The sequence below is a fragment of the Hypanus sabinus genome, chromosome 11 (assembly GCF_030144855.1).
Source record: "Hypanus sabinus isolate sHypSab1 chromosome 11, sHypSab1.hap1, whole genome shotgun sequence".
NCBI lineage: Eukaryota > Metazoa > Chordata > Chondrichthyes > Myliobatiformes > Dasyatidae > Hypanus > Hypanus sabinus.
The window spans coordinates 64,968,056-64,994,796 of record NC_082716.1 but is presented as its reverse complement, the minus strand read 5'-3'; the positions used below and the strand labels follow the sequence as shown (position 1 = coordinate 64,994,796).

Here is a 26,741-nt window from a genome sequence, read left to right as displayed (position 1 = left end):
CCATAACATTTTACTAACAGAGGCAGTGTTCAAGGGTTATTTCCCAAGATAGGATGAGGGAATTCCATTTACATTAGCAATCACTTGGATAAGCTAGTAAAATGTTAAGAGGAAAGGCCTCAAAATCCAAATAATTTTCAGGGCTATATATTGTTTGGTGCTAAGTAATGGTAATGTTGGCTTATGAAACACTCTTTACAGAAGAGTGAAAAGATTAGGGAGTTCAATTTATTATGCTTCCAATCCAAGAATTCAATTAACAGGACAAAGTACAGAAAAAGTACAATAAAATGCATACAAAAATGTTTCTTATAATAAACAGCCACCATTATCTCTTGGCTCTCAACTCAAATGAGGTACTTTCTTGATCCGGCTTAATAGCAGGTTTTTCGGTTCAATTTCTGGATTCATAACCAAAACTTAATGCGTAATGTTCCAAGATCTTAACTTCTTCTAACAAATAACTTACTACACTAGATTCAGGATACTTTTGTTCTATTGGGTTAGTGCAGCCAATTTGACACAACTGAACAAGCAGACAGGATTTTGGAACTTTAAATACATAGATTTAAGACAGAATACATTGTCAAAATTAATTCTGCTGTTGACAATATTTTCCTTCATATTAATAAGTTCAACAATTACTGTCCTAGGGTGAAAACCCATGAGTGCAGAAACAGAGCATACAGCCAATTGCTGCTAGAGACATCATGAGAAGAATACTCAAAGTTTATTTACAATCATTCCCATTTTAAAATAAATACTTTGCTTTGTCAATAGTGAAATTATTCACCAACACCTACAGTACATCCTGTTTTCCATCAATTTGTATTTGAAATCTATCAAAGTGAATCTAGCATAGTAAGCAAATATGTATAACTGAGACGAGTAATGTCCCACTTTCATTCCCAGTTTCCTGACTGGAATGCATTGAAAAAAGTTTAATTGGATATGACACAAAAGGGTAAGGTGCAGAAACATTTGTTCAGGAGGTCTGAGGAGTATACTTTTAAACAAAAGTAGAATTTGCTGGAAATACTCAGCAAAGTCACTGGCTCAAAACATTGGCAGCTTCTCTCCATGTGAGCTGCTAATCAAGGTATGAAACGTATCAATAGGAATGCTGGCCTCAAATCTGGCTGTCATCTTTGTGGCACAAAATGCATTACAGTGCTAAACAACATTTAATCTTCAAGCTGCACTGTTGTATTGAACTATAAAAATGACACACAACCTCTACACTTATTTATGCATGTATCCTTGCTCGTAACACGTAAACCTTCAAATTCAACTTTATCTTCATTTTGTATGGCTGGTGGGGGCAATGTGAGGGGAAGGAGAAGTAATTTTAAAAACCTTTATGTCCCTCTTCAGTGTTTTGTTTTTGGCATTCCTCCCACCTCCAAACAGAGAAGTCTGATACTTAATACAGTATGTGTAGCACTAAATTGGTATTTGTCCTGTGATTAATGTTTCAGAAAAATGTCCAACTTTATGACCAGAACCCCAGACAGAACAAGAAGCAGGCACTATCCGGTGAAAGAAAAACATTCATTTGGTTTATGAAAAGTGCTGCCACAATCCGAAGAAATGTTCCCAGTTTTCTGTAGATTCAAGGACAGTAGCTTCTTTCCATTATGATTTTAAGCGGCAGGTCCAAGACCGGGGTTTCAACAAATCCAAGAAGGATGGCTGGGGAGAAAAAAAATATTTTCAAATGATCTCACGTTAACAAAATCTCAACAAATGAGACAAGTAAAAGACACCAAGACTGTGACGGCATTGCTCATTTACTATCAGCCTTCTATTGGCAAAATTTAATTGTGAGATATGTATAATCATTTCCTCTACAGAGAGAGATCCAGTCAAATGAAAGGCAGCTTATTGGAATCCACCGCTCAACTCAAAATCATGATTATTCTCAGAATAAACTCGATGTTTATTTCCACATACGGACTTACATTAGTAAGAGGACAGTGCTGCTGGGCATACCACTCCTGAGAATATAGACACACCAACATGCCCTGACCCAGGAACAGCGAAGTCCACATCACCACGTTCCAAACAGGCCCTTTCCGACGGTCATGCAGGACGAAATTGAAAGCCACTACAGAACAAATGTTTACAAGTCAATCATTTAGTGTTAATTGAAACAATGAGTTACTGATTATACAAAACAAGCTGGAAGCTACCTGAATAGCAAATAAAACAACATAAGAAAATGAATGAGCAGAGTGAAATAATTTTTAAATTGAAGGGTTACAGGTTCAAAAATAATTCACTATCATTAGCAACAAAACATTTAAAATGATAGGTAACTTCAAAATCATCAGATTGGAGGAGCAAGACCTTATTCCATCTGGGTAGTCTCTAACCTGACAACATGAATATAGATCTCTCTTACCTATAATAGTCACTTATTTACTTTTATCCCTCCCCTTTCCCATTCTAGCGGCTCTTATCCCTTTTCTCCTGCCCACCCTCACGACTAGTCCATCACCTCCCTCTGGTTTCCCACTTCTTTCCCTTTATTCCATGGTCCATTGTCCTCTGCTACCAGATTCCATCTTCAACTGTTTACCTTTTCCATCCATTACATCCCAGCTTCTCACATCATTCCCCTCCTCAACAACCTTCCTCCTCTCCTGGTCTTATCTATCAACTTCCAGCTTGTACTTCTCTCCATGCCTTACTCTGCCTTCCATTCCTCTTCCTTTCCAGTCCTGAAGCATCTTGGCCCAAAAAATTGACCGTTCCCCTCCATAAATGCTGCCTGGCCTGCTGAGTTCCTCCAGCGCTGTGCTACTCAAAATCCTCTTTAACCTACTGTGAAGCTAGTACATAGTCAGATAAGCAGGCATGCCAAATGAACAGATAAGGCATTCAAAGGTCAGCTGGCACAGTCTGAGTGGATTCCTTTGTTCAACATTTCCACGTTCTGTAAATTAAGAAATCAAAGGTTTTTTTTTATAGCTGAGTGAGTCAATGGAATTAATGCACATTCCAGCGTGGAACTCTGCTATGAAACTTTTGCTGGTCATTTGAAGTATCTGACCTTAAAGTAGCTCTGGTAATGGTGCAACAATTACTTCTGGATGAACCAACAGATAATTTTTTGATGATAATTCTGAACCTTGGGAAGTTCAATTATGGTGATGGGTGACAGTGGGGGGGGGGAGCAGGTGCAGTGGGGAATAGAGGAAGAGGAACTTGTGAGAAATGCAAGTTCTCACAATGACGTGGTACAATTGACAAAGGTGAACACTTACTGAAGCGAAAGCTGAAAATTAAAATGTACTTACTTCCAAAGCACATGAACAAGCAGAAGAGCACTGGATAGAAAAAACCAAAGCAAACAGCCAACACGTACTCATGGACCACAGCCGACACCGTGAAGACTGACAGCATAGCTGCAGCTTTAAACCGGTGGGTGAACAACTATAAACAGACAAAAGATTGAACTGTGTTAAATCAGGCATTTAAAAATGTGAGTATTACAAATTTGGTCAAGTGACTACAATGATAACCTTCAGGCACCAAGATAATCAATAAAACCTGTGTATAAATCCTTCACATCCACACTCTTGAAGGCTGTTCCCCATAGCTGACAAAGGTTATTGCTCTCATAATCACGGCTCCATCCAAGTCATCAACACTTAGATCAAGTGAAGGATGCCATTATGATAATCAACTACAAGAATTATCCATTGTATTTTTAGGAGGAAAAGTTACTCTTGTTGAAATTTAGAACTTTTTTTCTGGAGCTATGGTTCAGCATGTTTTCACCAGACCAGATGAATCCCACTGAGAAAGCCTTTAAGCTTGCATCAGTCAAAATGACCACAGTTAGTAACTTGGATTTCTTCATGATTCTGTCAAGCCACAAAATAGATATGTAGAAAAAAAATGACATACTATTTCATTAGAAGTACATTATCAGTAGGATGTACAAGTTCATAAAACCATGCTGGCTCAAACCAAGGAAACATTTGTGGACTGAGTAAAACTGGTTCAAGAACATTCCCAACCTTCAGATACCACAGCTTTGGCACCTGGAAGCAACATTCAGATGAAACTGTTGCGGAATTTACTGCAGATTCAAGGTGAATTGTTGAACACTGGAGGAGGTATTCTGAGATTGCAGTTTGTGGAATCCAATGTGTGTGCATTCAAGCTGTTCAAGAAGAAACCAAAATTTACAGAGTACATACTGTTATTTACAGACATGTGTTGCAAACGTCTATGAAGTTGACAGATTCCCCAGTACTGGTACGACTAAAACTTGATGACTCACAAGGATCATAAGACTCTGCAGCACACTTTGTTGATAAATCCAAGCAGATAGCTCAGTCAAGCATTAAAACCATCTCCACATGATTACAAAGATACAAGTGTAAAAATTTAAAATACAAACACTCCAAATTAAATGACAAATAGTGCATCTCCACCTGAATTACAAATACCTGATGAGATGGCATCACCAATGAAGTACACAGACATTCACAGAAACGTAGAAAACCTACAGCACAATACAGGCCCTTTGGCCCACAAAGCTGTGCCAAACATGTCCTTACCCTAGAACTACCTAGGCTTGCACATAGTCCTCGATTTTTCTAAGCTCCATGTACCTATCCAGGAGTCTCTTAAAAGACCCTATTGTTTCCACTTCCACCACTGCCACCGGCAGCCCATTCCACGCACTCACTACTCCCTGCTTAAAAAACTTACCTCTTGACATCTTCTCTGTACCTTCTCCCAAGCACCTTAAAACTGTGCCCTCTCATGCTAGCCATTTCAGCCCTGGGGAAAAAGCCTCTGACTATCCACACGATCAATGCCTCTCATTATCTTGTACATTTACCAGGTCACCTCTCATCCTCCGTCGCTCCAAGGAGAAAAGGCCAAGTTCACTCAACCTATTCTCACAAGGCATGCTCCCCAATCCAGGCAATATCCTTGTAAATCTCCTCTGCACCCTTTCTATGGCTTCCACATCCTTCCTGTAGTGAGGCTACCAGAATTAAGCAAAGTACTCCAAGTGGGTTATGAACAGGGTCCTATATAGCTGCAACATTACCTCTTGGCTGTTGAACTCAGACCCATGATTGATGAAGGCCAATACACTATATGCCTTCTTAACCACAATCAACCTGCACAGCAGCTTGGAGTGCCCTATGATCTCAGACCCCAAGATCCCTCTGATGCTCCACAGTGCCAAGAGTCTTACCATTAATGCTATATTCTGCCATCACATTTAACCTACCAAAATGAACCACCTCACACTTACCTGGGTTGAACTCCATCCCGCCACTTCTCAGCCCAGTTTTGCACCCTATCAATGTCCCACTGTAACCTCTGACAGCCCTCCACACTATCTATAACACCTCCAACCTTTGTGTTATCAGCAAATTTACTAACCCATCTCTCCACTTCCTCATCCAAGTCATTTATAAAAATCACGAACAGTAGGGGTTCCAGAACAGATTCCTGAGGCACATCACTGGTCACCGACCTCCAGGCAGAATATGACCATCTACAACCACTCTTTGCCTTCTGTGGGCAAGCCAATTCTGGATCCACAAAGCAATGTCCCCTTGGATCCCATGCCTCCTTACTTTCTCAATAAGCCTTACATGGGCTACCTTATCAAATGCCTTGTTGAAATCCATTTATACTGCATCTACGGCTCTACCTTCATCAATGTGTTCAAGTTACATCCTCAAAAAATTCAATCAGGCTCGTAAGGCATGACCTGTCTTTGACAAAGCCATGCTGACTATTCCTACACATATTATGCTTCTCCAAATGTTCATAAATCCTGCCTCTCAGGACTTTCTCCAACTTAGCAACTGCTGAAATAAGACTCACTGGCCTATAATTTCCTGGGCTATCACTACTCCCTTTCTTGAATAAGGGAACAACATCCGCAACCCTCCAATCCTCTGGAACCTCTCCCGTCCTCATTGACGATGCAAAGATCATTGCCAGTAGCTCAGCAATCTCTTTCTTTTTAAATCTTTTTATTTTAAACAAACATAAATGAAGCATGAATACAGAGAGTTTGAAAGTACATAATTAATAGGTTAAGTATACATTCATATAGATGATAATCCATATATAATAACTTCCCAAACTCATAGTTATTACAGAAAAAGGGAGTAAAAAAGAAGAAAATAAAAATCCCCAAAAAAAGAAAAGGAAAAAAAACCTAACCAACATGGGCCATTGGATTATGTCAAATATACACAGTAGCATCAATAACTCTGCACCTCCATCCAAATAATTAAGGATAATACAACAAACACAAGGAAATCTGTAGATGCTGGAAATTCAAACAACACACATAAAATGCTGGCAGAACACAGCAGGCCAGGCAGCATCTACAGGGAGAAGCGCTGTCGCTTCAAAGGTGCATAATCAGAAATGGTAATAGAATCATATTTACAATCAATAACATCTGTAAGTAAATGATGATCAATAAAGAAGTAGTCAATTCTTGAATAATTATGATAAACATGGGAAAAGTATGAAAATTCTTTGTCATTGGGATGTAAAAAAACGCCAAATTTCGGAGATTCCGGAATCAACCATAAAAGGAATTAATAAGAGAGGCCGATTTATTCAGAAGAGCTTGGGTGTGCTTAGATCTATCCATCGAAGGGTTTAAGCAACAGTTAAAATCCCCACCCATTATCAGCATGTACTGATTCAAATTAGGAAAGGATGTAAATACTTAAAAAGTTCAGGATAGTCAGTATTTGGAGCATAAACATTAACTAAAACAACTTTTTGATTAAAAAGTGAACCAGTAATAAGCAAAAATCTACCTTGTGGGTCCGAAATTGTTTCGTAGTGTATAAAAGAGGTTGAAGAATCTATAAAAATGGAAACGCCTCTTACTTTGGCTTGGGAATTCGAGTGATACCGTTGGCCTTTCCAAAAGCTAAAAAAAAGTTGACTATCCACCTTCCTCACATGAGTCTCTTGTACAAAGATAATATTAGCATTCATTCTGTGGAATACTTCGAATACTTTTTTCTGTTTGATCAGATGATTTAAACTATTAGTATTCCAAGAAACAAAATTAATAATCTTATCCATATTTCCAATATTTATTACAATTAATATATAAGGTTAAACAAAAGATGACCTCATGAATCTGGAAGAGGGAAGTAAGTTCAAGGAGGAACCGGAAGTCATGACACTGCAACCATTTTTGTAGTTTCAAGTCAGCCCAAGAAGTAAAACTAAGTGTGAAGCAAGCAAAAAGAAAAGTCCCCCTCCCTCCACCCTCAAAACCCCAGGAAAAAAGCCAAAAAGAGGCAAGCAGGCAATCTAAAACTAATTTTACCCCCATGTCTCAAGACGGCAACTCAAACAAAAAAGTAAAATAAAACAGATACAAACAACCCATATTTTAAGGGTTAATATAACAAAGATTAAGCTATAAAATTAGTTATTATATATATATATAAAAACAAAAGGATTAAAAGAAAAAAAACTAAAATGTTAAAACCCATAAAAGGATAATATTGTATTAGTATTTTAAAAGAAAGTCCTTAAACTTATTCAGACACATCCGAACAGATATGACGTATCCAAGCACTATGGTCTTTTGGGGAAAAGAAACGACATCTTAGAAAAGTTTTTTTAATTTAAAAAAACCGTAATATTTAAGCGTTAAAAATATTTTTTAAATGTATATGAACTTAAAGGAAGAACCTAATGAGTTACTTTAAAAACTAACAAAATAATAATATAAAAAAAATGAACTCAGAATAAACCAAAACAAAAATGGACCTTTATCGTGTGTAAGAAATACACCGTTAGCCATCACACAAAAATCATCAAATTATAAAAGATCCAAATCTATCGGTTAATTATTAACATGAAGAAAATAAAATTTAATACAAATAGTACAATTACAATACATTAGTCAACTTGTAGTAAAAAAAAGTACTATTCTTCAAGGAATCTTTGAGCATCCACTGGAGATTTGAACAGCCGATGAGTCCCATCTTGGAGAGTAACTCTCAATTGTGCTGGAAATAACAGCACTTGTTTGTAGCCCTTCTGATGAATTTCCCACATAACCGATTTAAAAGCCATTCTTGCCCTTAAAACTTCAGGACTATAGTCTTCCAGAATATGAAATTTAAAATTCTTAAAGCTGATTATTCCCTTTTTCCAGACAGCCCAAATCAAACATTCTTTGGTATGAGGATAATGAATCCGGAGGATCACTGGTCGTGGTTTCGTACCTGAAGCTGGTTGAAAACGAGAAATGCGATGTGCACGGTCAATTATTGGAGGAGTATCCAGTACTTCTGAGCTGAAGACGTCCATTAAAAATTTAGAGAAAAATACAGTCAGATCACTATTCTCAAAATTTTCCGGAAGCCCAATTATCCAGAGATTTTGTCTTCGAGACCGATTTTCAAGATCAGTGATTTTAGATTTATAATGATCCAGCAGTTGAAAAGCCGAAGCTTGCTGTTGTTGCAGAATTTCAATTTTGCGATCTCTCTGGCGAGCGGTATCTTCAGGAACTAAAATTCTTGTTTGTTGTTGTTGTAAATCCAGTGTAAGTGATTGAAGTTTTGCATCGACTGACTGTCTTTGAAATTTCATCAAGCGCAGAAAGATTTGGAGTTAATTTATTCTCCAGTTTTTCAAGTCTCTCGTCGGTAAGTTTCGCCATTGCTTCCAAAGTTAATGGTTCTTTCGTCTGTTTTGATTCCTTAGGTTCTCGTGGTTTAGACATTTTAACAAGTTGAAAATGATTCAAACAGTTGAAAAAGATTTCATAAGTATGAACCCCTTCAGAATAGGTATAAACAGGTCAATTAGGGGGTGTTTGTAAGGATTCGAGCTAAGCCTAAAACAGTCTCACTCTATAAGTGCCATCTTGAGACCCCCCCCCCCCCCCAGCTCAGCAATCTCCTCCCTCGCTTCCCACAATAGCCTGGGGTACATCCCGTCCTGTCTCGGTGACTTATCCATCTTGATGGTTTCTAAAAGCTCCAGCACATCCTCCTCCTCAATAGCTACATGCTCAAGCTTTTCAGTCCGCTGCAAGTCATCACTACAATCACCAAGATCCTTTTCCATAATGAAAACTGAAGCAAAGTATTCATTAAGTCCCTCCTGTTCCATACACACTTTTCCACTGTCACATTTGATTGGTCCTATTCTCTCACATCTTATCCTCTTGCTCTTCACATACTTGTAGAATGCCTGGGGTTTTCCTTAATCCTGTCCACCAAGGCCTTCTCATGGCCCCTTCTGGCTCTCCTAATTTCTTTCTTAAGCTCCTTCCTGCTAGCCTTGTAATCTTCTAGATCTCTATCATTACCTAGCTTTTTTGAACCTTTCGTAAGCTCTTCTTTTCCTCTGGACTAGATTTACAACTGACTTTGTACACCATGGTTCTTGTACCCTACCATCCTTTCCCTGTCTCATTGGAACATACCAATGCAGAATGACATGCAAATATCCCCTGAACACTTGCTACATTTCCCTGAGAACATCTGTTCCCAATTTATGTTTCCAAGTTCCTGCCTGATAGCCTTATATTTCCCCTTATTCCAATTAAATGTTTCCTTAACTTGGCTGTTCCCATCCCTCTCTAATGAGGAGATGGGAAAAGGAGATAGAATTGTGATCGCTATCTCTAAAAAATGCTCTCCCACTGAGGGATCTGACACCTAACCAGGTTCATTTCCCAATACCAGATCAAGTACAGTCTCTCTTCTTGCAGGCTTATCTACATATTATGTCAAGAAACCCTTCTGAACACACCTAACAAACTCCACCCCATCTAAATCCCTCATTCTAGGGAGATGCCAATCAATATTTGGGAAATTAAAATCTCCCGTACAACCACCCTGTTATTATTACACCTTTGCAGAATCTGTCTCCCTATCTGCTCCTCGATGTCCCTGTTATCATTGGGTGGTCTATAAAAGAAGAGTTATTGACCCCTTCCTATTCCGAACTTCCACCCAGAGACTCAGTAAACAATCGCTCGGTCTTCCTCCTTTTCTGCAGCTGTGATACTATCTCTGATCAACAGTGCCACGCCCCCACCTCTTTTGCCTCCCTCCCTGTCCTTTCTGAAACATCTGAAGCCTGGCACTTGTAGCCATTCCTGCCCCTGCACCATCCAAATCTCTGTAATGGCCACAATATCATATCTTCAAGTGCTGATACACACTCTAAGCTCATCTGCTTTGTTCAGGATACTCCTCACATTAAAATAGACACATCTCAAACCATCAGTCTGAGCGCGTCCCTTCTCTATCACCTGCCTATCCTCCCCTGAAAACCGGCCTCACACACATACTTTCTGTCTGTATTCGACACAGATAGCCTACATCACCTCGACCTGTTATCACCGATGCCCTGTTGAGCCAAAGTCCTCCTACTGTCTCCCTCTACTCTGACGCCCACTGTATAAATCTGTCTTTTCAAACTCTCCTCACTGGCTGACCTCCTCATGCTTGGGCTGTCGTTCACATTCAAACCGCTGAAGAAATAGCCAACAGCTACCTACTATGACAAAATGTGAGCTATCCACACATTGAGTTTATCAACCATGCATGGCAATAATACAAAATCTGCATATTACATAAAGAGATTAAGCATTTTTAATCAATAGATCCTTAGATATCCAAAGTCATTGCTCCATCACAGATCATCAACCCTAACAGTGACATGTAGGCTACCCTTCTCTATTTCATGCTACCTCCTATCAATCAAGTTGCCACTAGTTTTGGCTGGTGTGGCAAGATAAACTCCTGGCTTCAATTATCTATTTACCTTACTTTAGCTGAATATACTGTGTAATGATTTGGTCTGCAAGGCAAGCTTTTCAGCGTATCTTGGTACCCGTTTCAACAATAAACACATACCAATAGCTAAGTAGTTGGGAGGACATTGAAGGGCTGTTGACCATTACAGAATCCAGCAGCAATTCTATTGTAGATAACTAAATCAAGGCCAAGGATAAATAGATTTTGGCAGTACATTTATGGGGAATATCAGTAAGTGTACATTTTGTACAAATACAAACTGTTCCAAAGGGATGTCTAAAACTCAAACAACCGTTTCAAACTTCAGAATAATCTTCAATACACATGGCCTGCTTGTGACCAAGTTCACTGGTGTTGAATTTACAGCATTCCTTAGCAGTAATAGCATCAAACATGAATACACAGATCTAATTAATTCTTCTCACATGCTTTAAAAGGTTTAGTGAAAAGAGGCTTGCATACTATGAAATAAATGTACTGAAAAATACAAAAAGGAAAATGAAATGGGTATTGCATGCTTATTTCCACACAGTATGTACAACTATAGGAAAAACATTCTTGTCCTCAGAATTGCTGATGTGCAGCTGTGTCAGAATGCGTGTTTGGAAGAAACCTGATTTTGGGTACTACTGAAGGTTAAAAAAAATATGACAGAGTTCCAGTTTGCCATTTCACAAAAGGCAAACATGCTAAAACCTGATTTTCTAGTCTTCTACTGAAACCTACACAGACATAACATGCTTAAGATGTATCATTCTCCTTGGTGAAGCAGTGACACAGCAGTATAGCTGTAGTCTCATCGCCAAACTACCGTAAATTCCGGACTATAAGCCGCTACTTTTTTCCCACGCTTTGAACACTGCGGCCTATACTACGGTGCGGCTAATGCATGTTTTTTTTTCATGCCGCCAAAAATATTTTGCCTCATAACAGTAGACCAATAAAATTGATGAGTTCACAGAGGTCCAATGAAATTGTACGATAAATCAAGCGCACTTTCACAATTAAATTATTGTAAATCAGTCATTTGTACTCACCCTCATCAACATGGAAAACACTCGAAGAAAAGCATATGATGCAGCTTTTAAGTTAAAGGCGATCAATCTGGCGGTTGAAGAAGGAAATCGAACTGCTGCACATAATCTTGGCATAAATGAATCGATGGTGAGACGGTGCAGACGCCAGCATGAAGAACTGAGTCAATGCAAAAAGACGACAAAAGCTTTCGGAGGTAATCATAGCAGATGGCCCGAACTTGAAAACTTTCTTGAAGACTGGGTTAACACACAGAGAGCAGGCGGCCGCGATATTTCCACCGCGCAGATCAGACTGAAGGCTAAAGCAATCGCCACCAAAATGAAAATCGAAGATTTTAGAGGTGGGCCATCGTGGTGTTTTAGATTTATGAGACGAAAAGGCCTGTCCGTCAGGGTACGCACAACTCTGTCAGCAGCTCCCCCCCGACACCACGAGGAAAAACTTGCTAACTTCTGCACATTCACTCAAACAAAGATAGCGGAGAATTCCATCAGGCCAGATGATATCATAAATATGGATGAAGTACCTTTGACGTTTGACCTGCCTCTCACTCGGACTGTTAATAAAAAAGGTGACTCGTCCATCACACTGAAAACAAGTGGCCATGAGAGAACGCATTTTACTTGTGTTCTGAGCTGCACAGCAGCCGGACTAAAGCTTCCACCGATGGTAATTTTTTAAGCGGCTGACAATGAAAGTTCAATGAAAGCTGCCATCAAGAGTACAAACTCAATTCCAGCTGTGATTCCTGGGGGCATCACGAAGTATCTGCAGCTACTAGACATCAGCGTGAACCGGGCATTTAAAGTGGCGCTGCGCGTTGAGTGGGAGGCTTGTATGACGAGCGGCGAGAAATCCTTTACCAAAACAGGACGCATGCGAAGAGCATCTTTAACTCAAGTCTGCCAGTGGATCCTAAATGCGTGGAGCCGTGTCACAACTTCCACCATCACCAGCGGGTTTCGAAAGGCTTGGACTGCTGCGTGATGAAGAGGACCGCGTGCGCTCAAGTGAGAGCGACAACGAAGAGACTGAAGTGAGTGACGAGATCCTGAGGTTTTATTCAATTCGGACACTGAAGGACTTTGATGGTTTTAGTGCACAGGAGGAAGATGAAGAAGGCGATCAATAACTTTTCCTGGTAGGCTGCAGTATATATATTTTTTTTACCAGTCGTTAGGAGATATTAGAATGTTGTTCGTGCGCTGTTCAGTAAAAAAGTATACGCAACGTAATTTGTGTGTTACCGATACGTATGTATATTTAAAAGTAGCTGTGTTACAGGCACTGTTCGAAAAAAAGCATTTGCAATATGTATTTGTTTATGTTACCATATGGATTTAATTAAAAGTTTAAAAAATCCTCACGTGTAACATCTTTCTGTGTAAATATCTCATATTACAACGTGGGACACCTGCGGCTTAAAATCCGGTGCGGCTTGTACAAGTACAAAATTGATTTTCTTGCTAAAATTAGAGCGTGCGGCTTTTAATCAGGTGCGCTCTGTAGTCCAGAAACTACGGTACTGGATTCAATCCTGACCTCAGATCCTGCCTGTATGGATCACATGTGCTTCTTGTGGATACTTGATTTTCTCTCACATCCCAATGACGTGCAGATTGCTAGGTTAATTGGCCACTTACACATCAACGACTCTCAACACCCCCCCCCCCCCCCCCCCCCCACAAAGAGTGTAAGTGTCTGGTAGAATCTGGGGAGAGTTGATAAGGATGTGTGGCGATAAACTGGAATAACGTAGCATTACTGTAAATAAGTGGTTGATGATCAATGTAAACTCATTGGGCCACAGTGCCTATTTCTATGCGGGAACTAAGACCCTACAGTATCAAAACTGGACTTGTTGTTTTGAATGTATTTTAAGTCCTTCATTCAAATGTAAGAGGAAGAATGTTAATTTTCAAGCAGCAAGTATGAACTTCAGTGGATGAGAAATAAAGGGAGCTCTACATGGTGTTAATCTCAAAACAATAATCTTGTGAATCTGTAATTCCTTGTTGACACTCAAACCCATTCAAGGATGCCTTTTAAACAATAATTACGGTCATGCCAAATGTTTAAAATAAAATCATTAACCCCTCAGACTAGAGTAATAATAAAGCAAACTGTTTATAATCATTCAGTTCTAAAACTCCACACTGAACTCAATTTGAATACTAAATCTTTTGTGTCTGCTTTCATTGATCACCAGAATTCTTGCCATTTCATTTATCACTCACTATGATATACAACACAGAAATGTTAAAATGCCTAATCTTAATTCTTGCCCTGTCCCAATCTCTGACGTCAGCCTTTTCTTGATGTAATATGGCTTTTAAATTCTAAGGGCAAATAAATGTTTGCCAAACAACTTTGGTTTGGAAAACAATTTTAAGATGTATTTTATAAAACTTCAATTAACTGACTTGCACTTTATTGCATAGATTTTAGCATAAGCAGGCAGATTAAATGGTTTAATTTCATTGTGTGCACATGTGAGGAATGGAAAATTAAGTCTGTCATGACTGTGCGCTGCTATATACAGTACATTGTCATTTAATCACCCATTAGATACAACTACAAATTTAGAAATTCATAGTTTCAATTAGGCCAAGAGGAAGGAAAACTAGCAACAGGGCTAAGGCATACAATCCCTGCTTTCACTACCTTCAGGCTGATCCTCCCACCTCCAATCCATATTTCCTGTGCTCTTCAAATCCAAAAAACTCACTGCATCTTGAATATACTCAATTAATGTGCTACAGCATGCAAGTTAAAGAGTAACCAATAGTTCTAACCTCCTAGTTAAGTTTCTTTTTCACTGACTATACCAGAATATTCAAAGCAGCAGGTGAGGAGACATGGATTTCACAGGGATCTTTACATCCTCACTAGCAATAGTGGAGATCCGAGGAATGGAGAAGACGAAATACAGTATTGTGCCCTTGTCCAAGAAGGGAAAGGTGGGGCAATCCAGATAAATTATAAGCCAGCTATCTTCCCATCAGTGGTAGGGAAGCTATTGGAGAGGATATTGAGAAATAGGAATTATGCTCATTTGGAAAGGCATGGCCTGCTTACAGATAGCCAGCATAGCTTTGTGCATCGCAGGACAATGGTTCTCTTTGCAGGAGTTGATAAAGGTGTTTGATAAAGGCAGCAGACATTGTCTACTTGGACTTTAGTACAGCATGTGGTAAGTTCCTCATGGTAGGTTATTCAGAAGATAAACATGCATGGGATTCAGAGTGAATTACAAAGTTTTCATTCAGAACCCACAGAAGACAGTAGAGGTAAAGGCTGTTATGGAGGTTGGAGGTCTATGACCAGTGGTATTCTGCAAGGGTCAATGCTGGGACTTGTGTTTGAGATACAAATGCAGATGGGTGAATTAGGAAGCTTGTTGATGACAAGCAGCCATTTATGCAGTGGTGGACAGTGTAAAGAACTATTAAAGAACATAGCAGGATTGGTTACAGATTATGGACAGAGAAGTGGCAGATCCAGGCAGTATGAGATGTTGCACTTTGGGAGGTCAAACAGAAGGAGAACACCTACAGCTAATGAAAAGTCCCTTAATAGCATTAAGTGAGTGGGTTTGTCAGGTCCAGAGATCACTGACAGTGGCTATGCAAATCAATAAGTGGTTTAATAGAAAAGGCGTATGGCATGCTTGCCTTGATTGGCATGGGTGATAAGTTAAAGATTAGGAAAGTCAACGTTGCAACTATACAAAATATCTCAGACCACATGGATATCAGCCAGTCATAGAAGACTAGAGCACAGAAACAGGCCTTCTGGCTCATCTAGTATGTGGCAACCATTAACCTACCTAGTCACACTGACCTCCATTAGGACCACAGCCTTCTCGACCATGTATTTATCCAAACTTCCTCTACTGGTTTAAATCCACCACTTAGACTGACAGCTCATTCCACGCTCTCACCACCATGAGTGAAGTCTCCCCCTCATGTTCCCATTAAACATTATAACCTTTTACCCTTAACCCAAACCCATGCTGTAGTCTCACCCAACCTCAGCAAAAAAAAAACTGCTTGGATTTACCCCTTCTATAAACTCTCAATTTTGTATATCTCTATCAAATCTCTCTCCAGTCTTCCATATTCCATGGAATAAAATCCTAACCTCTTCAACCTTTCCCTGTAACTCAGATCCTCAAGTCTTGGCAACATCCTTGTAAATTTTCTCTGCACTCTTCCAATCTTACTGCCATCTCTTCTGTAAGTAGGTGACCAAAACTGCACACAACACTTCAAACTGGGCCTCAGCAAGATATCATACGACTTCAACATAACATCCCAATTCTTGTACTCAGTACCTTGATTTATGAGGGCCACTGTGGCAAAAGAACTTCCTTTATGACAATAGCTACTTGTGATGCTACTTTCAAGGAACTGTGGATCTCTATTCCCAGATCCTTCTGTTCAACCACAGTCCTCAGTGCCCTACTGATCACAGTGCAAGATCTATCCTGATTGGCCGTCCCAAAGTGCAACACCTCACATTGGTCTATGTTAAATTCCATCTGACACTTTTCCAGCTGGTTCAGATCCTACTACAAGCTTTGACAGCCTTCCTCACTGTCTACTACAACCCCAATCTTGGTGTCATCAACATATTTGCTGATCCATTTTACTACATCATTCAGATCGTTGATATCTATTCACAGACTTCCAATCAGAGACAACCATTTACTACCACTCTGGCTCCTGTGAAGCCAATGTCTAACCCAATTTACTACCTCACCTTGAATGTCAAGTGAATTAACCTTCTTGACCAACCTCCCATGTGGCACCATGACAAAGGCCAAGCACAGTACTTCTATAAAGAAAATTGGCTGGCAGGTTGTTCCAAGAACCTTGGAGAACTTGGCACAGTTCTTTTGCACACTTTGGCTATCTTGCTTGCTTCTGTCTCTCCAGGTAATCTCAGACAGCTTTAATGATATTGAGATCAAGCCTCTGTGGAGGCCATTCCATCTTTTGCAGAACTCCTTGTTCTTCTTTTCACTGAAGGTAGTTCTTTATGACCTTGGCCATGTGTTTGGGGTTATTGCCCTACTGTAGGATTAAGCTGGGACCAATCAGATGCCTCCCTGATGGTATTATGTAATGGATGAGAATCTGCTTGTACTTCTCAGCATTGAGGATTCCACTAATTCTGACCAGATCACCAACTCCATTTGCAAAAAAAAGGCAGCCCCAAACCTGCAGAGAACTTCCACCGTGCATTAGTGTTGGCTGCAGACACTCATCATGTAGTGCCCTCCAGCTCTTCTAGGGACAAACTTTTTCCTGTCTCAACCAATTCTGACTCTTCAGCTCAGAACATCTGCTGCCTTTGCTCAGCCCACTAGTCCTAGTGTTTTTGTGCGTAGGTGAGTATCTTGGTTTTGCTTCCACTTTCGAGGAATGGCTTCTTGGCAGTAACTCTTCCATGAAGACCACTTCTGACAAGACTACAGAGGAGTATATTTGGGTTCCAGTGACAAAGCCAAAAGCAGTGCTGAGTTCTTCCAATTTAGGAGGGATGTCAGTTTGATATATTTCTCATCCTCTGAACTCAGCTTCCATCGTCGATCACTGCATTTCTGGTCCTCAACTTTTCCCATTCCTTTGTGTTTCTTCAGAAGAACTTGGACAACACATCTTGAAACTCCGCAAATTTCTGCTTGGGAGAGACCTTGCTGATGCAGGATAACCACCTTGTCTTATTGCTATGCTCACTCTTGCCATGGTGCAAGATTGATGACTTAAAGGATAAACTGTTACATCTGCCATGCCCTCACCTTTTAGCTTGGCTGTCCATCACCCAGTTTGATTCCTCCTATACCAGTTTCTGTTTTAATCAGTTTAGTTCATTCATCTCAATATCACTGAAAATATGGTGGAAGAATATAGTTATTAGATCAAATATAATGGCAGAATATAGTATTAATGGTAAGACTCTTGGCAGTGTGGAGGATCAGAGGAATCTTGGGGTCCCAGTCCATAGGACACTCAAAGCTGCTGTGCAGGTTGACTGTGTGGTTAAGAAGGCATACGATGCATTGGCCTTCATCATTGCAGGATTGAGTTTAAGAGCCGAGAGGTAATGTTGCAGCTATATAGAACCCTGGTTAGGCCCCACTTGGAGTACTGTGTTCAGTTCTGGTCGCCTCACTACAGGAAGGACATGGAAGCCATAGAAAGGGTGCAGAGGAGATTTACAAGGATGTTGCCTGAATTGGGGAGCATGCCTTATGAGAACAGGTTGAGTGAGCTCGGACATTTTTCGTTGGAGCGACAGAGGATGAGAGGTGACCCGATAGAGGTGTACATGATGAGAGGCATTTATTTGTGTATAGTCAGAGGCTTTTTCCCCAGGGCTGAAAGGGCATAGTTTTAAGGTGCCTGGAAGTAGGTACAGAGGAGATATCAGAGGTAAGTTGTTGTTGTATGCAGAGAGTTGTGGGTGTGTAGAATGGGCTGCTGGTGATGGTGATGGAGGCAGATATGATAGGGTCTTTTAAGAGACTCCTGGACAGGTACTTGGAGCTTAGAAAAATAGAAGGCTATAGCTAACCTTAGGTAATTTCTAACTAAGTACATGTTTGGCACAGCATTATGGGCCAAAGGGCCTGTATTGTGCTGTAGGTTTTCTATGTTCTATCATTGGCACCTGTTTGTTATCTGTTTAAACATGCTTTGGGCTATATAGCTACAAAGTAATCAAGTTTTTATTTGAAAAGTGGTCTAGAGCTTATAATGTTATTTTCTTTAATGAAAAACAAAGAACTTCACTGTAACATTTAATTGCTTTCTGGCCTCACTAGCACGTGGTAGCAATTCTGAGAACACAACCCTAGAGGTCCTTTAACTTTGCATCCAACTCCCTGAACACAATTTGCAGGACACCATCACCCATCCTACCCAATCAATGATACCCCTATGGACCAGCACCTCTGGCTGCTCCAGCGACAGCTGTAAACACAAGTAATCTAAATGTCAAAACTCCAGTCTACAGGGAAAGCTGTGTATGAAGCTCCAGATTTCTATCAAAAGCACTGGTTCTTTAACCTCCAAATGCCAAAAAAACAAATCCTATTCTGAAACAGGATTAGGCAAAAAAAAGGTTTCTATTTTCACATTAACTGACATGTTCTATGTATGCTACTGAGAAGATCACAAGTCTTTCAGGCTCCTCCCACATTCAAGAGTGCACTCACCAAATCCAACTTTCAGTAAAGAATTCAGAGGGGAAATTACAATGCAGCACAAATGGCCAATTAGTTTAGAGCAGGTGAATCAATTGCACCCCAACTCTTCATACAGGTCAAGCTGACCAAAATGTTCCTTACCCAGAGAAAGTCTCTGTAAGCATAATAGTACAGCCAGTCATGGACCACTACATTCCAGGTCCGGTAATAGTTTGCAAAGGATGTGGAATTCCACCAGTCCTGAATGGAAATGGAAAAGACAAAATAAGGCTCAATATCCAAAACACTTTATTCAATAATTTGATTTGCCTATGGCATACTTTATTCTTTTAGTTGAAATCAGCTTTGCATTTGAGAGATTAAAATAATACAAAGTCGGCTTTGGTTCAAAGAAGTACTTAAGTAAAGCCCACTCTCACTCTGTTCAAATTTCTTCCATTGCTTTGTTCCCCACAAAGATCCAACACTGTTAAGGGGAATGCAAATGGGGTGTGAGCCAGAAGCCACCGTCTCACTTTAAACCGCATACAACAGCATTTCCCCCATCTCAACCAATTTGCAGGAAGCATACAAGCTGCAGTCAGCAAATTTCAGCCAGTATTTTAGAAAACACTTGCCCAACCAATACTCATGGAGCCCTTTATTTTTTTGATGACATGTTAGCTTTGTAGCAAAAAAAAAGGGGCTGAAAAGGAAGTACCAATGTTACAGGAACTGAGAGACTTATAATGTGATTGCAAGCACTTCTGATGAAACGTATATACTGTTAACAACCCAAGTACATCAGACAGGATTAAAGAAACCACAGAACATCATGTGCATCCAAGAATTTGAAACAACAAAAGGTTACCTTATAAAACATCCTGTCAGCAAACTGCAGCATTTCAGCAAAGGCATTTAGCCAACAGTGGAGAAATGCAAAGAAAGCCAGGAACAGCACAAGCACACCTGAAAAACAAAGCCGTGCACAGCCTGTGATATTTGCCACAACTGGCAGGGTCTTAGTACATTAGCAAAGTCCTTAACTTCAATTCCCTGCAATGGCTACCTCAGGGAAGCAGCAGCAGATTTTATATTGACATGTACCCCAATTCAGAAAAAGCACTGTCCAAGAACCTGCAATGAGCAATGCATACAGAGTTGCAGAAAATCTCTTATTAGATCCACCCTTTATAAGAGATAATACAAAATAACTCTACAAGACAGCAATGCAAGACTCTATAACTTGGTGATCCAAAATTCTTCTGCCTTTGTTTTAACTCCTATCAGGTCCGTCCTATTCATTCATCAGCTCTATGTTTGTTTTCCTTATTGGCTCCCAATTAACATTTTCAAATTTATTTTGCAATCTCTCAGTGACCTTGACTTGCCCTTCCACCCTTAAAATATTTATTCATTCATTTGTTTAATCAATGGTCTAGTTATAGAAATTTCTGCCTAATGCCCATCCCTTTCTCTTTGAAGCCAACAGTCCTCCCCTCCATCCTATTTTATTGACCAAAATGTCTTAATGTCTGTGCTAATCTCATTTAGTTCAATATTAAAATTGATGCTGCTGATTTATTTATCACAAGCACATTGGGACATACAGTGAAATGTGTCATTTGCATCAACCAACAAGGATGTGCTGGGAGCAATCTATAAGTGCCATTCCAGTGCCAACATGCCCATAATGTTCTTTTGAACACAGGCATCAACAAAACAGCAAAATAAGGCCCTTTCCCACACTCACTTCCACCCAGACAGACCTCCAGGACTGTGGGCCTCCAAATCTGGACCATCCCAGGACTCGCCAATAATAGCTTGACCTTCAGGCCTTGATTTCCAAACTTGCAAGGACATCCAACCCTGGTGACCCAGGCTTTTGCAAGCTCTTCAGGCTTCTATGTTCAGTCTTTCACCTTAACTTCTACCTCAGGACTTGTTGTGCTCTGTACTTCAACAATTAGGTATCAACCCCAAAATCTACCAATCAAGGGTTTCATCTTTGGCCCTCAACTTCCTGACCTTATCTGATCTTCAGACTTCAACCTCCAGACTCGCACGAGGGCAACTCAGCAACTTTACTGCACTGATGACATCCAAAACAAACTATTCATGCACAAATCAGTGTTGCCACACAACATTACAAGGGATATTTTAAATAATCTAAACCAGATACTGGTTTCACTTGTAATAAGTGTATAGTTCCTGAATGAGATGAGCTTCAATTAAGAGGTTTGAATTAGCAGCACAGTTGACATCAGCCATCTTGAAGATTGGACCAAATAGGTGACTGTTTCAGCTTCTTGATCCCTTTTGTTTTGGATTAAGTATTATGGGTGCAGTATTATTCACAATACAATTGATATTTACAGGTGGCACTTTCAGGATGTGTGCAAGAATGATCTCTACCTGGTAAAATGGAGTTGAAAATGCAAAGAACCAGGACTTTCAAGCTGAATGGTTCTTGGCTGATGTTTCGGAACAATGGAATGCAAAGTCGCACAAAAATATAGTAAGCATAAAATAGGCAGCCCAACACCTGGAAAGAAATTTGAAAAGTTACAAAAATCAGCTGATGGTATTAAAAAATAAAAAATATCCTTCTTTTATGCTATTTAATCAATGACAGCACTGCCACCTGCTAAGCAAGCCCAATGCTACATTTACTGAAACTAGATGTGAAAAGGAATATTGTGCCAAAGGCAGAAGTGACATTTGTCAATGTGTTGGACAACAAATACTTATGTTACTCAATTCTGGACAAAGCATTAATGAGTGAAATGCCATATAGTTAGAATACAACGAATGAATAATATTAAATGCAAAAACTCAGCATTATAGAAATAAAACCACATGCCCAGCTACCTTTTACTGAAAGGTCAATGGTCACAATATATGGTGGAAACACCACTCACCTCCCAATATTTATTTTTGTTAGAATCTGGTTTTGTATAAAACGCTTGTTCTGTGCTTCATTGCAAATGAAAACAAAACTGCTTCCATCTGCTTAAATTAACAGTACCAAAAATAAAGCAGCAATTTGGTTTAATTTACAGAAGTGGCCAAAGATCCTAAGAACTCCACAAACAAAATCAAAGGGCTTCGTTCTACACCAGGACCTCAGTTAGTATCAGAGGCATTCATAGAAACTAATGCTAATTGAATCGGTTCCCAAAAAAAGGTTTAGACTTAAATATATGGAGATATATTATCAAAAGCATTATTTTTCTATCTTCATACAATAAATAAGGGTGCATTGAGGGTAAGAATAGGGTACTAGCAAAAATATTTATTAAAAAGTAAAAAATACAAAGAAACTTAATACAAAGCATACTGACACTGAATTGCCAACTGCAATAGTACAAGTTAGAGAAAGTGACATAGGAGCAACTGCTGAATGAGCCAGGCTTTAGCTCACTCTAATGTGAAGATGGACCAGGATATAACTCATCCCTCCTTAAAAAGGAGATCCAAGATTGACGTTTTGCTCGTTTTTGCTTCATATATTTATATCAAGAGATCATTGAGCAGGACATTTTTCATCAACAGCTGCATTCCCAGTCTTATTCCCTTAAAATGAGCTCATTACCTTGTTGGTCCATGTCAAGGCCTCTATATAATTTATTAAGCTCAGGCACACCACCACCACAGGAAGGCAAACAGGGAGGGAGAGGCCAAGGGGTACTCTGGTTGGCTTGGGGAACTGAATACGAAGTGCTTGACAATGTTACTTTCCCCATAACCACTAAGTAAAAAAGTATGATGTGACCCAGTAATGGAAGGTGGCATTTTTTAATCCAGGCCCCTATTTTGGTATCCAAATTACAGGTTCATGCCCGAAAGCAAATCCCTTCACTCAGGTTTTCTCCCTGTTGATGAGTATGTGCTTCAGCATGATGTCTCCTGAAGCACTAACCACCAAAGCAAGTGCATTAGACATTGCTGGCAGCCTGAAATCCAGTTGACACTTTTCTTCTTGGCAGATAAATATGCATGACAGAGCAACTTTCCCAAATAATTTGTAAATGAAATTTGGAGGGTACCTACAACGCACAATGGTTTTCAGTCAGTCTAGGTACTCCCAGGTTGCCTGTTGGTCAGTGCTTGCAGCTTCACTATTGATAAAAACTTTGCCCAAGCCACAGAAACACTGGAGTTTGTTAGAAATAACATGTCAAGTTTTACCTGTGCAAATTTTGTAGCAACATAGCTCCATCTAATTGTAGGATTCCTGTACCAAAGAAAAATTCAATATTAGAAGGCAATAATTACAAAAGTTCAAGTCTTTGTTTTGATATTTCTATTCAATCTAAAGTGCAAATAGATTTTTTAAAAATTCTAGACTTGATGAAATCAAGAAACTTATGAACATAACAGCAATATCGATATTGGTCTTAGCAACTTCATGCCAACTGCAACTGAAACTTTGTACCATGAGGTACAACTGTACAGATCAGGTGAAACTAACACTGGGCTTGAGCACTACAAGGACAGTATGACCCGCAATATTGATTGATAGTCTTGTACCAATACCCTCTGAGCCATTGTTTTAAAATTTGGTATCCCAGTTTCAACAAGTGATACACTTCCAGAGTTGCTTTTACCAAAGTACAGAAGCATAGCTTTGAATGAAACTGGAACTCATTCTCCCAAAGGTTGCACCTGTTGGATGAATTGAAGTTGCCATTAAACCTGTATCAAAAGTTTGTGGGTAAGAATGATCAAGGAATATCAATGGAATCGACCTATAATTTATTCTAAATCTTACTAAATGGGAGAACATGTTTGAGCAAATGAATTGTGATAATCCAATATAAAATAGAGCAACACTTCAGGAGACTCAAAACACAAAAATACAACTGCAGATGCCGTGGATCAAAGAATATGTACACAATGCTGGAAGAACTCAGCAGGCTCCCCCATTCCTGAAGGGTCTCGGCCCGAAACGTTGGCTACTCTTCTCTCACTTCAGGAGACTGTATCCTATTTGTCTTCATTAGGTAAAGAACATTAGCTGTCATTTACTGGAACAGTTGGTGCTTACCTGGGGTAGTTGTCCCGATAGATGAGAGTAGGAGCAAAAAGGAAGTAGAGGTAGTGGGAAAACTGTGGTACCTGCTGAATTCCACCTGAAATGAGGATTAGTATTTCAGATCATCTGAACAGAATTACAATAGGATAGAATTAAATAAACTGGTAGGAATTCTAGAGTCAATGCAGAATAATAAATGCATCTAGTATGTTAATATTTTGTACAATATTGACCTTCCTATAAATGTGCAAGACATATTTAACATATTTCTCACAAATTGTCATTGTCAATCACTTCTATTTCCTACGGCTGTTTGTTTCACACAAAGATCTGAAGTACAATAGGTCAGCATCATACAATGGAAGTATTTAGATAATCTTAAACAGTGACGGATTGATTAAATAGACCAAAAATTAGATCTTCTAAAGTTTTGTAGCTGCACTAGCATAATCAATAATGTCTAATAGGTTGGACCTAATGCACAATGAGCAACTAACCTTATAGTTTGAGGGAGGAAGGATCAAAAAGTCAAAGATAATAACCCAGTAGGATCTAAATTTGTGGGAGCATTAAGACAAGATTGGTTATCAGCTATTACACCCTATCATAGAGCAGTCAGTTAATTAACACAAGCAAGTCTCAACAGAAAGCATTAAAGGACACATTTTAAATATGAAAAATCATTTCCCTGACTACTTCAAGTATCTGTTGTTTGTGCAATTCGAAGTTATTAGCCTAAGCCAGCAGATATCAAAACACGACATATTCACACTCACTATTTTTCTCTCTGTTCACTGCCACTCTACTGTAGTTCTCCCGTACAAAGGAATGTGCTTTCATCATCAGGCGGACCTAAAGAAATCAAAACCAAAGATCAAACCCCAAGAATCTCACTTAGATCGTGTAACAGTACTGCAAGAGGTCTCAAACATTTTGTATTTGTCTTCCCAAATACGTCTACTCTGATGTCAACCTCCATTTACGAGGAGTAAGTTTAACTTATGACCAAGATGACAGGTGTAGTTCTTTTGCCCATCTAAATGGGGGCGCGGACGATGAAGACATGATGCAGTAGTGTGGGGTTAAGTTACTGGAGCACTGAGCTCAAATTAAGACAGGGAATTGAAATTCAAAGAATAATGACAGTATGAAACTAAAAAGACGTATTGTTCAGAGAAGAATATATGCCAGCCTTGCCTAGTCTAACCTACTAAACAACCAACTGCAGATTTTAGTCATCTCCTAAATCCAAGATGGGCTAATAAGCATTCATTGTACCAAACAAAAAGGACACGTGTGAAGTTGACTGATACCATCATGTGATATGGAAAGGACAAAAGCAAGAATCTGAAATGACTGACATGCAATTCCTTTCAGCTATCCACACATTCTTCACATGGGGAGATTCCCTGCATACAGGACAATGACTGCTGAGCAAATACCATCCAAAGGTATAGCCCTTTGGCGTTTGACTGTCCTTGCAACCTCGTGAAGGTGCTGAGGCAGCGAATGTAACAATGCCACAATCACTGCAAATCAACAATATAAACGGGTGCCAAGAGTTCCTGGAAATACAAGCATTTGAGAACATTTGCAGCAAGTAAACAGTTGTTAGTGCAATGAACTGCCCTGGTGGTGGGGGGGGGAGGGGGCAGGAATTCAAGGGTCACAGAACAGAAAAACAGAAGAACACTCTTTTAGTTAGTGTACTGACGGTTGTACTCGCAGTGGAATACAATACTAAGTGGCAGTGAATTACAATTGCAACTTGTTATTTATTTTAAAATAGAGGATACTTGCTTTGTTGCAAAATAAGTACTTGGAATCTGCCGTGGATAGATGAAAAGGGTCTATTCTGCAGCATTCTATTCAATGTTCAAGTGTTAACTTAAACATTTGTGCAAACTTCAGTAACTAATCAAAATGCAGATCTACACAGACATAAAACAGCCGTGCACTGTTTCTGAGCAGAGCTCCAAGTTCAATCACATGCCTCCATCTTTCCTTTCTCCATGAATATATCAGCACAAGCCTTCTAGTCTTTTATTTATCGTGTTGATCAAACTAACCCGTAAAATGGATCCCAAGTTCCCATTCACGTTCATTGCTGACTGTACAAATACACAAGCAAACAAAACATTCCTCTAGACCACGGCACACCCACACAACATACAACGCACAGCACATGAAAAATATAACCATAATTAAATTTAAATAAACAATGCAAAGTGCATGTAGTACGCAGCATGGGTAAACAGTCTCCCGTCTTGGTGACAAGACCTCAGTGGTGGCAGGGTCATCATTAGTCTCTCAGACTGAGGGAAGAAGAATCTGGCAGACCTAGTCCTGATGCCTCTGTCCCTCCCTCCTGTCAGTGGTGGGATGAGTGGTAGGGATCCTCAATGTTTTAGGCCTCTCATCTGCAACACCCCAGGTAAATATCACCGGGGGGGGGCGAGAAAGAGAGGGAGACCCGGATAATCCTCTAGGTGGTTTCTACTGTTTTCTGTAGCATCTTGCAGTCCCATCTTTTCAGCATCCGTACCACACAATGACGTAGCCAGACAGGACACTTTTGATGGTGCTCCTGTAGAAGCTGTTAAGAGTGTTAAAGAGTTACTGGTGCCGAGGAAGCCTTGCCTCCCTCGATCTCCTC

General features: G+C 39.7%; 1 protein-coding gene across 1 annotated transcript in view; it reads right to left on the bottom strand.

The window, feature by feature from the left end:
• Positions 1-206: 206 nt before the first annotated feature.
• soat1 (sterol O-acyltransferase 1) overlaps positions 207-26,741 on the bottom strand; it is a 57,685-nt gene continuing 31,150 nt past the window's right edge. Inside the window, exons 8-16 of the mRNA XM_059984547.1 lie at positions 24,862-24,937; positions 24,098-24,182; positions 23,239-23,284; positions 21,463-21,592; positions 19,919-20,016; positions 19,210-19,308; positions 3,303-3,438; positions 1,962-2,107; positions 207-1,692 (exon numbers count right to left, since the gene is read on the bottom strand). Coding sequence (XP_059840530.1) covers positions 1,636-1,692; positions 1,962-2,107; positions 3,303-3,438; positions 19,210-19,308; positions 19,919-20,016; positions 21,463-21,592; positions 23,239-23,284; positions 24,098-24,182; positions 24,862-24,937 — 873 coding nt within the window. The 3' untranslated portion in view covers positions 207-1,635. The remainder of the gene's footprint in view (positions 1,693-1,961; positions 2,108-3,302; positions 3,439-19,209; positions 19,309-19,918; positions 20,017-21,462; positions 21,593-23,238; positions 23,285-24,097; positions 24,183-24,861; positions 24,938-26,741) is intronic.